Raw genomic sequence first — 14,112 nt, 5'->3', positions numbered from 1 at the left:
TCAGGTTGGAGAGACCATTGGCATTAGTGAAGAGATCATGGGTCTGACCATCTTAGCAGCTGGGACCTCCATCCCTGATCTTATCACCAGTGTCATAGTGGCCCGGAAGGGGCTTGGAGACATGGCTGTGTCCAGCTCTGTTGGAAGCAACATTTTTGACATCACTGTGGGGTGAGTAGAGACAGCTCCATGAAAGTGCACACACCAGCTCTGTCACTGGCTTTGTCTTCTGTGAGGCTATGAAGACACAACCAGGATCTCTGAGCCCAAAATTAACCAATACCAATAAAAAGTAAACACTAGGAGTACCATTCACTTACTCCATTTTTCATTTTCAGAGAACTTAATGAAGGATAAGTTATCCCTAGGTAGGCAAAAACACATGCCTGCAAATGGAGTGGATATTGTAGGAAATACTTAAAGAATTTTGCTTATATAATGGCATGGGTAACAAGTTAAGAATATTCAGTATTCAGGTATGATGGAGATGCTGTGCAGTTTTCCTATATTTTTTTCTATATTCTAATTCTAATTAAAGTCCTCCACCAGCCTCAGATGAGATTTTGGTTTTTTCTTTTTTTTTTTTTTAAGATTTTATTTACTTATTTTTCATCAGAGAGAGAGAGAGAGAGAATGTACGTACAAGTAGGCAGAAAGGCAGGCAGAGGCAGAGAGAGAAACAGGCTCCCTGCTGAGCAAGGAGCCTGAGGTGGGACTCGATCCCAGGACACTGGAATCATGACCTGAGCCAAAGGCAGTGGCTTAACTGACTGAGTCACCCAGGCATCCCAAGATTTTGGATCGTAAAACAAATTGGAACAAACATAGGCCCAGCAAAAATATCCTAGCTCCTTTGGAAAAGGCTGGCAGGTTTGGCATTATTATTTATGTATGCTGGTAAAGATATTCTAGGTTTCTCAGGGACACCTAGGTGGCTCAGTCACTGAAGAACCTGCATTCAACTCAGGTCATCATCCCAAGGTCTTGGGATCGAGTCCCACAGCCAGCTTCTCCCTCTGCCTTCCTCTCCCCCTGCTTGTGCTCTCTTTCTCTGACAAATAAAAAAAAAGCTTAAAAAAAATAAAAAAAATAAAAAACAAGATATTCTAGGTTTTTCGAAAGTCAAAAGATGAGATCTATTCTTACAGCTAAGCAATCTGGTTCTCAATACGAATCATCTGTAAAGTGGGTCAGACTGGGACGCTCTTGTTTCTGTCGTTTCATTTAACGTGTCCGAAGTAAAAGGAGTCTGATAAGTAATGCTGAATGAGAACCCCTGAGAAAGGAAGACATGGGATGTGATCCTTATGTTCCTGGAACTGAGCCCCTGAGACTTGAATTTAGAAACTGTGGATCTACTTTCGCATTGAACATCTTGCATATTATTCTCTTATACCTTTGCGTTGGCTGGGTTTTCTCAGTATCTGCTTTGTGAACTCTATGTACATTTTTATCCATTGAAGCCACACAATGATCCTATGACATAAGTATTATGATCGCCACTTTTCAGATAAGGAAACTGAAGGGCACAGAGTTCACAAAACCAGTAAGTGAGACAGCTGGGATTTGGGCAGAGTCTGTGCCTTCCACCGTGACACTCTGCATAAAACGCTGCCCTGAGCTCCCACCGTCTTAACCACCTTTGGATCCCAAAGGATTCCTCTCCTGCCATATCTCCTTCCTTCACAGGCCCCTCTCACTCAAGATTCCTTTCCACATGTCTCTCTGGAAAACTCCAACTTACCCTACCAATGTCAAATCCCAGCTTCCCAGATGCCCTTGGGCCTGACTGGGGGCTCTTGTTCCTGAGAACTCTCTGCAGATCTTATCTTATCATGGTCATGTGTATCAGTCTGCCCACTAGACTGTGAACTGCTCAAGAGCAACAGCTTCCCAAAGCCTCAAGCAATTCCTAATGCATGGTGGTGACTTCACAAATGTTTGCAGACTGACTGACTGAATGTATGAATGAATGCCTTAAAAAGTAGCTGTTTGAAAGGAAGGGGGTCTCTGGTAGAAACAGTATTTCTCAGTTGCACTGATTACACATTTAGAGTAGTTTTTGTGGTCAGTCTCCTGTAAAGAGGAAAATAAAATGTGCTTAATACAAAGAGAAAATCCGACGAATTGTGGAAAATCATAAGGCCCATTTGTCATGTTTTTGAAAAATAAATATTCTAGGGAATTACAAGATGCTTATGTTCACTGTTCTTAAATTGTATATATAGTCACAGGTTACAGGAAAGTGTAAGGGGAAGTAACCCCTAACACTACTACCCAAGACCAACACTTAACTTTTGTATGGTCACATTTTCTTCCTGAATATTCAGTTTTGTCCTTTTGGAGGGCTTTTGTTTTTCCATTTTAAAGCCGTTTATGCCTGGCACAATGTAGGTATCTATTAGTTAATTAGTAAATCAACTATTTTTCTAAGTTTCTTTATAGCTCTCATAATTAACAGCTTATCACTTCAACGTATTTCACTGCCGCTTTCCTAACGGCACTCGGGAGAAGAATGAGACACAAACAAGTCAGTTGTAAGAGAGAGGGAGCAGGGCACGACAGCTGGAAGGACTGTCGCCCCGAACAACTTCTCAGTCCCGTATTTATTAGATATAAGATAGCAAAGGAGAAGAAAAGAAGGTTCTAGAATAGTCGTAGGTCTCGTAGGTAAACAAGAAGGAATGTGAGTCATATGTTGGTCACAAGTTTTAGAGATAAATGAAGTAAACAAGAGGAGGAATAAGGTGTGTCTGGTCCAGCAGCAGGGATCCGTAGTTGTGCAAACACACTTAAAGGGATTTCCTTAGCAGGAGGCTTTCTCAGAGGTCTGGGAGATGATGGAAAAGGGAAGCGCAGTGCGGCGGGGGGGGGGGGGGGGGGGGGGGGGGTCCCCCACCCTGAACAGGCAGGGAGTTTCTCAAGGTCATCTATAAGCATGCTTGCATGACCAGTACAACAACTCCTCATTAGTTAAAGTTATAGTTTAAGCAGTATATTATTCTGAGGGACAGCTACATTTCACCCTGTTGCTTTTCAGTTTAGCCACAATTTTTTTTATTTTTTCCAATTTTCAGCAATTGTGGGTACTTTGATGAAAACCTTCAGGCAGAAAACTTCCTCTTATAATTATTTTTATTAGAATAAATTCCTCCAAGAAATATTAATGAATTAAGTGAGCATTTTAATGGCTATTGATGTATACTTTTCCAAAAAGAGTTTATACCAATTGATGAACTTGTAAGCAATATATTGAGTATAAAAGATATTTCATAGTCTTGTTGGCTTTTGCTTTTGCTTATATTAATACATACTCATCGTAAAAGATTTAGAAAATACATATAAAACATAATAAAAATCAATGATAATACACCACCCTGTTTTAGATATATATAGTTTATATTATTGAAATAACATTGCTTTTTTTATGTTCATCCTTCATTTCAACTATAGAATTTCATCATGAGTATTTGCCTATATCATTATAAGCTTATGATTTTTAACAGCTGTATAACACTACTTCGACTTAAAAGTTTGTTACTTAACTAGTTTTTTTGAATTAGAGATTAAGGTATCCCCAATTTCTCACTACTCAAAGTAATACAGAAATGATCTTTTTTTAAAAGATTTTATTTATTTATTCATGAGAGACTGAGAAAAAGAGGCAGAGGGAGAAGCTGGCTCACCACTGAGTAGGGAACCTGATGTAGGACTTGATCCCAGGACCCCGGAATCATGACCTGAGCCAAAGGCAGATGCTTAACCATCTGAACAACCCAAGCGCCCTGAAATGATCATCTTTCTGAATAAAATTACATTTGCAAGTATTATACATATGTATATTTCAAATATATATTATTTATTTATGTATTTAAGAGCAAGAGAGAGAGTATGAGCATGGGCAGGGGAGGAACAGAGGAAGAGGGGGAGAGAGAGAGGGAATCCCAAGCAGGCTCCATACACAGAGCAGAGCTAGACCTGGGGCTCCATCTCACAACCCTGAGATCACAACCCCAGCCGAAATTAAGAGATGCTTATTCAACTGAGCCACCCAGGCGCCCCAACATTCTTGCTCCCTGACAATAGAAGTGGTAGATCAAAAGGCATGAAAAAATATAATTTTTCCTACAGAGGGTTTTTACCTATTTGTGGTGCCATCCAGCACAACTTCACTTTACTTGGATACGTACGTGCGCACGTGCATGTCTCACTTAATAAGAGTACAGTGGTTTTGGTCTTTTCTTCCTAAGAATGGGCAGTATGGAACAAGAGCTCCCCAGGACAAGTCCCTAGTGGAGGTTTTCACGTTTGTACCATCTCCTCTCAAGCACTTCACCCCAACACACACACATACAGACACACAAACACACACTCACACACCCCACTCCCTCTTTTCCTAACTTTCCATTACTGACAGCAGGATGCCAGGGCTTTCCCACCCCCTCCCCCCCAACTGCTGAGAGCTGGAACTGCACCTTGTGCCCAGAGCTGGCCTGTGGAACCCCTCCCCTCCTGACATGGTGCAGGAAGTCTGTGCCTCCCAGCCGGGCTCTAGTGAGCAAAACAACTGTATTGATTGCCATGAGGCAGTTGCATCAATCACTTCAGCTTGGCCCAGGTTAAATATGAACCCAGATGGGGCCTGTATGTGCCAGGCCCTCAAGGGCTCTGCCTTCACCTGCTCCCTCCAACAGAGGAGTCCGGATATGTAAAGTCATGACCCCTTTCATTTCATTATTTCTCTCAAGCTATTTGCTTTTCCTCTCGAGAACTTTGTGCTTCAAAAGAGCACCTCTTCTTCCATTTCTCTGAGGTCAGACCAAAACTGAATCTCCCTTAGCCAAAGGCTAAGATCTTGCAGAAGATTCATCCAGCTTGGCGGCTGTGTCCATGTTTCCCCAGCCAGTGTCCCATCATTAGGCTCAATGGATAGCACTGCGTCTCACCCAGCCACCTGGAGATACATAGACCATGGGGGTCATGTGTTGTCGGCCATTTTCCTCTCGCTCAGAGTCCTAACTCACTCCCAGGGTGCACCTGACAGTTGGCTTTTCTGATGTCTTCCAGAATCGCCACTGTAGATAGGAAACAAAAGATGATACCAGATTTTTAGAAGTCAAATGCAAAGAGACAGAGCAAGTATAAAAATATGTAATAAAGTTTTTTAAAAAACCACATCACAAATGTAAGATACTGTCTTCCTCAAATTTTTCAGGAAGACAAATTTTTAGTCAAAAGGCTGTCCCATCTTTTCCAAAATAAATCTCAGACAGCTAAATCATGTATCATTTGTTTTCACTGGCTGGTAGATTGTTAATTAAGTCATTGCTATTCCTTGTCTCCATCCCTAAATATAATGTTGCCATTTTCACCACTGGTTTCTATGCCTTTTCTCCATTTGTCTGCTCCTTCTCCTGTCCTGTACAAATCTTCCAGTTCTCCTTTTTAGGGTAAGAAAGAAACGCACAATTATTTCAAATCACACTCAGAAATCAGCTGTGGTGGTCATACTAGTGTTTTGGAGTACGAGGGTAGCTCAGTCAGAGAAGCGTCTCACTCTTGGTTTTGGCTCAGGTCATGATCTCAGGGTTTTGGGATCAAGCATATGCTGAGCTCCAAGCTTGAGATTCCCTTTCCCTCTCTCTCCCCCACTGCCCCTTCCCCCACTTATGCTCGCTCTCTCTCTTTCTCTAAAAATAAGTAAATAGAGGCACCTGAGCCGTACAGTGGATTAAACGTGGGACTCTTGATTTCGACTCAAGTCGTGATCTCAGAGTCCAGAGACTGAGCCCCGTGGCGGGCTCCACACTCTGTGTGTGGTCTGCTTAAGACTCTCCCTCTCCCTCTCCCTCTGCTCCAACTCCCACTCACTCTCTCTCTCTAAAATAAATCAAACTTTAAATAAATAAATAAATTTTTTTAGATTTTAAAATAAATAAATAAAATCACCTGCAGTGGTCACAGCTTTGATCTTACTCAACCCTAGAATGAATCCTCTCTTCTCCCTAATTCAGTCAGGAAGTAAGATAAAGGTTTTTGAAGGTCACCTGACTTCCTTATGTGATTTCCTGGGCCAGCCTCACACCAGTCATAGTGAACCTAACCAGACACCCTCCTCAGATTACAGATTCCAAGAAGCTGACGCTACACTGTATGGCTTCTTCAACATGTCTGACTGCTCCCCCATCTATTCCTCACAGGCTCCCGCTACCCTGGCTCCTGTACACCATCATTCACAGGTTCCAACCAGTGGCTGTCAGCAGCAATGGCCTCTTCTGTGCCATCGTCCTCCTCTTCATCATGCTGCTCTTCGTCATCCTCTCCATTGCTCTCTGCAAATGGCGGATGAACAAAGTGCTGGGCTTCATCATGTTTGGCCTCTACTTTGTGTTCCTGGTGATCAGCGTCCTCCTAGAAGACAGAATTCTTGTGTGCCCTGTCTCCATTTAGTAGGAAAAGCCATATCTTGAACTAACAGCATGGATGGTCCCTCCCCGCCCTGGGTTCTAGGCTCCTTGACCTCTCCAGAGGAGGCAGCTGGCACACACAGCCATGGGCATTTCAAAGCGTCCCTCCTTGGTGGATTTGAGGATGGATGGATTCACACTGGGCCCACTCATTTCACAAGCTGCTGCCAACCTTGCCTACTGAAACAGCTTCACACAAGAGACCATGCAAGAACCGTCCATTTGGGGCTTCTCTCCATTTCACCACTGACAGGTACTCCTCGCTGGTCGGAGGTACATTCGTTGTAATGATGCAAACAATGACAAAGGTCCTCTCTCTATATACGTACAAAATATACAAATTATAAATAGATGCACATGAACATACCCCTGCCTGTTCCTGTATTATACCTCTCCTTTCATACCTATAGAGTAATACATACCTGTATACAAAGAAAAAGAAAAATTTTATATATATATATAAAATCATCACACACATATATATATATAAATACAAATGCATCTTTTCAGGGATAGCTCTAGTATATTTATAGCACCTATTTGAAGAGGGGCATCAACCTTCAGTCTGAGCTTTACCTCTTATGTGCAAGAGGTAAACTAACAGAATCATTGCTGTGACCTTCAGCCTACCTTGGACTTACTGAGATCCTGCATGGTAAGGCAGATATTTTAGAGAAATATGTTGCAGGAGGGAGGGCTTGGTGGAGAGGGTCTGTAGGGACCCTGAGATGAGACCTCCAAAATATGCCCACCAGCCAAACAGTGAAGACTATCTGTCCACCCCTGCTGGGGTACAGTGATCAAAACCCGTGGGGTTACTTGGGACAGACAGACGTAAAACCCAGACTGGGTGGATATTGCTTTAGGGTGGGGAGAGGCAGGGGAGAGGTGACCAGGGTTAGGGGTTTTTGAATTTTTTTTAATATATTGCCCTAGCATGCAAGTAGAAAATATAACTGCAAACCAAATTAGTGTTCTTCTAGGACAATGAGACTATATAAACTGAACCTATATTGTTCTAATGCATGTCTCATTATCATCCAAAAAGGAGGGTGGGGGGGGCAAGTCTAGCTCTGATTGTCATTTAGGCGTATTTTGATGCTAAGGGCTCACATATAATCCAAATGCCTGCCAAGAGAGCCTGCCATATGTAATAAGAAATATCATCGAGTAGAGGGGCTCTGTGAAACTTGCCACCTAATGGGAATATAAGGGCGTATGCAGTTCTTTAAAGCATCTTCCAATGTGGTTCATAAAGGGCTTCAGTATCTAAAGAAATCATTATTCCACCAATAGAACTAAACTGATCATCATCAATATTGCTTGGATTAAGGTAGCTTAGAGATGTTTGGAAAGGCATGCACACTCAGCACACTCAGGAAGGTTTCTGAGTCGTCCGTCTAGTGGTGCCAGGACCAGGATTTGGTTAAAGCACATGAAAAATCTGTGTCTCTCCTTCCATAGGGACCCCATATGGGACTCTTTCAAGCGTAGAGTCCACTGAAGACTTCTTCACGCTTCTTCCTCAACCCCCGTCACTCCAGGGTTTTGATCTCTTGATTTTGCTCAGCATTCCTGTGACATTTTCATTTCATTCATATCCCCCCCCCAATTTTGTTTAATATCTTGTATGATTTCTCAGGTCTGTGTCCACAGAAAATAAAAAACATCGTGGGGGGGTGGGGGCGAACTCAATTGATGAAAAATTAGTGTTTCTCATTCCCCCAAGTCATGCTTTCCTTTCAATCAGCTGAAAAAGTAAACGGAGGATGGCTCATTATTGGCACCCACCTTCCATCCCAGGCGGCCCACGCCCCATACGGGCAACTCTACGACGTGTGTTCTCGTCTCCAGTCTATTGTATCCCTGATGACGCTGTGATTCTGTTGTGGGCACGGACCTCCTGACACGGGGAGAGAGGAGGCGCAACTCACAGAGAGCGAGGGAGGGAAACCTGACAGCCCCAGATCAAGCTCAGTATTCCTTCGACAAGACCCCAGCTCCCTCCACAGCCCACGGCAGTAACAGGCAGCGCAGGTCCGTGCTCCTCCCCCGCCAGCAGAAGGCGCTTCGGGGCGCAGGACCTCTGGGAAAACAGGGAAGCAAGATGGCCGCCACAGCGGAGGCCAAACTTCCGGTCCCCCACCCCCACTCCCACCCCCACCCCCACCCCGGCTTTGCAAAGTCGGTGGTCGGTTGCGCGAGAAAAGCCCACATCTTCATCAAGGGCACGGTGTTGTATTGAGGCAAGAATCTGTGCTACTTCCTTAGAGGGAAAGAGAATGAATAAGTGAACTTTTTGTCAAATCCTGCGGTGGTTCCCCCACCCCACCCCCGCGCTTTACTTGAAGGGGAGCAAACTGGGTTATTGCATGAGTATGTATTCTTGGCTGGTCTGCTACCTGAGGGAAGGTGTGGATGGGTGACGTTATCTCAAATGCAGGTCAACTGCATGAAACCAAAAAGGATGAGGGAGGCCCACCGTAGCCCCGTTCTTGTTCCAGCACCTGCTGACGCTTCCCCGCCCCCGCACTCCTTCCCAGCCATTCCCAGCTCACAGTGAAGACCCATCCAAGCGGCCACAGAGCATTTCACTTGCCTCCGGAGCTCCACGTCCCAGGAAATGCTGTGACTGTTAAAAGTCGCCCTTGAGGAGACAGGATTTATGAGCCCCTTCCGGCCCCTGTGAGGAGCACTGAGCACGATGTACAACAGCCGTGTCTCCTGCCTGCCTGGTAGGCAGTCCCCTTCCCTGGCCACTGCTGTCCTCAGGATGGGTCTATGAGGTCATGTGTTGGGCTAGGCTAAGTCCAGAGAGCGGTGTGTAGAATGCAACAGTGGATCTTGAAAAGCCTTCAAATCTCTAACATAATTCTAAGAAAGAACTTTCCTGAGCAGGTCATCTCTAGCACTTTCCCTGCATGCCTGTATATATACATATATAAATATATCCTTATACCAGATCTGTATGTACACATGCTACATCATCACCCTCTGACCTGTCACCTTCAGGATTCAAAAGCAGGGCACATCAAGTTTGTCCTGATGAAGGAAGAGAAAAGTCACACACACCACTAACGTAAGGGAACATCTCTTTCTGTTCTCTTAAGGTTTGTTCTGGGCATGTGTTCGCACTAAGCTACCTAGTGCGGCCTCATTCCTTATACTTCCCCACTCCAAGAGTAGAGTTATAGAAATGGCCAGCTGTAGCCTCAGTACTGACATATAGGCAGAAGACTACACAACTACTACACAACAGAAAAGCCTAGACTGCAGAAATTCTTCTCTTTCTTGTAGCAGGGTGTATAAATATCAAAAATTCTAGAACCACCTTCTTGCTTCTCAACCTAAAACAAGCAAGCCTTGCCCGGAGGGTTCCAGTCAGCCCCAGCAAACCAAGCAGGTCTTGCTTGCTGACACCTCCCCTGTGGCCATCCGTAGGCAGCCCCGGCACAGGAGAGCAAGCTGGCTCAAACCGAGAATGCCCAAGTAGAACATTCTAAATTGCATCTGGAAATGCTCGTGCTGGGTCCCGCTGCCTTCTGAACCTGACTAGTTCCTGAAGCACTGGAGCTGGTGGTGAATGGCATCTGTGCTGTCTTCCAGGACCTACGCTGAGCCCAGATCAGGAAGCCACAGAACACATGCACAGACCAAGGCGTAGGGCTGTTTGTCAATTTGGCAGATGAGGCAGAATATCCTAAAGTCTGGCCCAGAAGATTATATAAAGAAGCAGGCACTGATTCATAGTCAGGGAATATGCTTTGTAAGGCTTCTAACAGGTGCCCCCTGACAGGGGCCATTATAATTTATTTTCTAGGAAAGGCATGAATCAGGTGCTTTGCAGTTCTTTCAGCAAAACACAGCTGCCTCACTGATGAGACATTTGATAATATTAATGGGCAGGGAGAAAGTTGGCAAACTCCCCACCAACGCTCACAGCTCTTAAACCCCGAAACAGGGAGATGCGCGATGAGCCATAAAGGGAAGTGCCCTACCCCCACCCCCAGTCCACCTTAACAGAAAGCTGACCAAGCAAATCACAGCAGCTAGAGCTGCCGCCAGAGTCACAGCTGGAGAAAAGGAGACTTCCGCTCCCTGCTCAGCTGAGATTGCTGTGTTGGAATATGCGATAGGAGTCTGATGACCTATCTGAATACAAGCATTTCCAGCAACTTCAGTATGCTTTCTTCCCTGCACTTGCCAGTGCACACACACACAATTACAAGGATGCCATGCTTCCTTGCACCGGGACAGATTGTTACTCTAGTAATTAAGTGCCCATATTAGAAGTGACAGGTCTATTCCAGAAGAAATACAGGGAAACTGTCCTCAGGGTGATTTCTGGGGAAATCAGCTATCTCCTGAAGGCTTGATGTAGAAGCTAATGCTCATTCTGGCTAAGCCAGATCTCACATAAGCATGTGGCTTAATGTTTTTAAAAAGACACATCTTCAACTCCTCAACCTCCCTCAGTAATATTGTCTTTAATTAGTAAGTAAGGGCTTTGCCATTAAAAGAGAATGGGGCGGGGGGGGGGGGAGGAAGGGGGAATGCAGCATAAGGAAAAGAAAGGAAAAAATTATTTGCTCTTACCACAATTCCCAAGAAAACAAGTGTCACACTGATATATATCCCCTGCATAGTTTAAAATAATTACAAATTTCAGGCTTTTTCAACCAATTATATGAACCTGCATAGAGTCCCAGATGAAAATATCTTCCCTTCTCTAGAAGGCCTTGGGACAGAAACGTTATGTGCCCTGCCCCGCTATTTCCGCTTAGCTTCTTGCCTCTATGTATCTTTGTTGATTTCACAGCTTTGCATTCTTTGAACTATGTAACAAACAAGAAAAGCAATAAAGGACACTTCTCACCACTCTATTACTTATCATTACAACATTGCAGTGTTTTGCTTTTAGGGGTTTTGGTTTTTGTTTTTGGTGGTTTTTTTGTTTTTGTTTTTTGTTTTTTGTTTTTTGTTTTTTGTTTTTTTTGCTTCCCCCGCCCTTCACTGGGAGCTTTGAAACTCCTCGGGCTATGGCATGTGATTGCCAGGAGAATTCAGGCATCTGTAGAAAGCACAGGTGCCCTCGTGTTTGGTATGGAAATAACACATCTTCCCACCTAGACGCCCCCACCCCCCAGGGGACCAGCCTTGCTCAGAACCACCTGAATTCTACAGTAGTCTTTCATCTGCCTGGTGAAGTGTCCTTTAAAAACAGCAAGAGAGCACTAAAAATGATAAAGTGAATCCACAAGTCACCCAGTTTTTATAGAGACAAAAATGACCCTATAATTACAGCTGGGGAGACACCTCTGTTCAAATTAGTATACAAGGGAAACTCCATAGAACACCAAATTAAGCCAGAGCGCTTTCACTAAATGAATGACTGACAGACTGGAAAACCTTGAAGAATTTTAAAAAAAGAGAGAGAGAGAGAACGACCTAAGTCTGGAAGAGTGCCATGGAATCTGCACTGAGTTTGCCTAAGGTTTAATTCTGTTAAGACAGTTCGTCCAGCCTATCACCCTCATCAGAAGGACGATTCTTTCACCGGAGAGGGGTCCTGGCTTAGGTGTTCTGGCAGAACCAGGTTTCCTCAGCTATTAACATTAACAGCCAGCAAGTTAACCCTAGCCCAACAAGTTGATGACTCTACCTATGTCTTTTTCGGGGGGCAGAAGAGAACTGTGCCCCTTTACCTTGTACCCCTGACACAGTTGAGAGCCACTACTCTGTGACTCTTTATCTGTTTTCATCAAAAGTATCTTTAGAGTTTTATTTCAGAGCCCTTTTTTCCTAATCCTCTTAATTTGTATCGTTCTTCTCTACTCAGCCTTTTTAAATGCTGTAGGGTCTGCCTAAATCATAGAGCCTTATGACTAATCGTGATACGGGTCAGTTCTGGACAGGGCTGACTTACCATCGCAAACCCAATGCTTTGCTCCCTTTTCCTGCATCCCTCTGTTGCTCTTACTTTTAGGAAGTCATGCTTCATTGCTAATTCACATTCATCTTCTGTTCCCTATCACTTCAGTATCTCCTCTCCAACACACTGAGCTGAAGCCACTGCGTTTCTCAGCCGGTCCTGATGCATTTCTCAGCCTCTCCCGATGCATTTGGCTAGCCATTGTTCCTACTATGGGCCACTCCCTTCTCGGCCTTTCTGAGTCTCAGTCTGTTTATTTCTAAGGCCGCTTCCAGTTTTCAAGTCCAGAGTGGAGTCAATGCTCACTCCCCTTCAAGGTTCTCACCACCGGTCCCAGGTTTGTTTGCACTTGGCAAGACCAATGAGCATTTTCTGCACCTCCTCATTAATGTGAATATTCAAAAGTGTTGGGCTCCTGCAATTCCATGTAATTGGTGATTTCTTAGGAGGAAAAAAAATCCCTCCTGATTGCTACTACAATGTGAACAGAATTCACGACCATAAAAGAGTAGAGTCACAGAAATACCTTCCGAGCACCTGAGGCCTTGATACAACAGCCCTAACAGGCATTTAGCCAGGGGAGAAAAATATGAACACAGGATGTGGCATGATCATGAGGTCCAGGGAGGGAGGTTAAGATCATGAGCTTCATTTTTAAGGTCATAATTCCACACTCGCAAAGAATTCAGAATGCTGGAAATCATTCAGATGCCCTACCTGCTTTGATTTACCTAAAGGATTTCGTATTTCACTTCAATAGGAAATAGCAGAAATGGTTGGACCTCTCCTTATCTCCCAGTATTGCCATGCATTTCCTTTCCCGTGTGCTAAGTTGGGTAGGAATTGGTTGTAGATTAGGTCCTGGCCCAGGAAACTGGGCTACCGTTCCCCAAAGGGATGAGAATTTGCTCCTGTGTCCTCACATACTGGGCTGCATATTCCTTTATGATGGGTCCGTAAGTAGCGAAGGCCTTGGGACTGACAGTTCTTAAAACAGCTCACCGAAAGAGAATACCAGTGATCATGTCACACACACACACACACACACACAGAGGAATGAGTTAAGTCTTGAATCCCTGAATTAAATAATTTTAAGGATCAAATTACCTGCATGCAGTAAGGATAGATAATTCCTTGCCATTTAATTAAATGAATTTCCAATTCTTCTCATCAGGATTAAACTGAAGGACGATGGATGCCTTTTGGGTTTTTAATTTTTTAATATTGCACTTTATAGTACTTCATAAGAGACAATTGTCTTAATTAAAGCCATAAAATACCAATAATACATATATTCAGGGCTTCTGAATATAGTCAGTCAATAAGCAGTCATGAGTCATTCCTGTTTTGTATTGTTTGTTGTAAACTGGAGTTTATCTGTTCTATTTTTTATTGCATACAATTACTGTTCTAGACAATCCTAACCTACTGATAAATTTTGGATGTGTACTTCAATAAAACTCTGAAAATGAAAGAAATTGTTCATTTCACAAAGGCATTCTTCATCTTCAAAGTAGCTTGTGACCTAGTTTCTTTAAATAGCAAGTTCTGATACTATATTGAAAATATTTCTCTTTCTAAATTATAGATTTATTATTTTTCAGGAATCCATTTGTTATGTAAAGCAAGGTTCACCCATATAGAGAGTGAAATGGATAAGTAGGCAAATATATACTTGGGAAATTTAAGGTTTGTTTGAGTTTTTCTGTAAAT

At 43.6% G+C, this 14,112-nt stretch overlaps 1 protein-coding gene across 1 annotated transcript in view; it reads left to right on the top strand.

The window, feature by feature from the left end:
• The window catches only part of SLC24A2 (solute carrier family 24 member 2), a 239,438-nt gene extending 232,541 nt beyond the window's left edge, over positions 1-6,897 (top strand). Inside the window, 2 exon segments of the mRNA XM_080819423.1 lie at positions 5-171; positions 6,201-6,897. Coding sequence (XP_080675549.1) covers positions 5-171; positions 6,201-6,450 — 417 coding nt within the window. The 3' untranslated portion in view covers positions 6,451-6,897.
• Positions 6,898-14,112: the final 7,215 nt, after the last annotated feature.

This window comes from Martes martes (genome assembly GCF_963455335.1).
Source record: "Martes martes genome assembly, chromosome: 12".
NCBI lineage: Eukaryota > Metazoa > Chordata > Mammalia > Carnivora > Mustelidae > Martes > Martes martes.
Note: the sequence above shows the minus strand (reverse complement) of the source record. Positions and strands in the feature narration are given on the sequence as shown.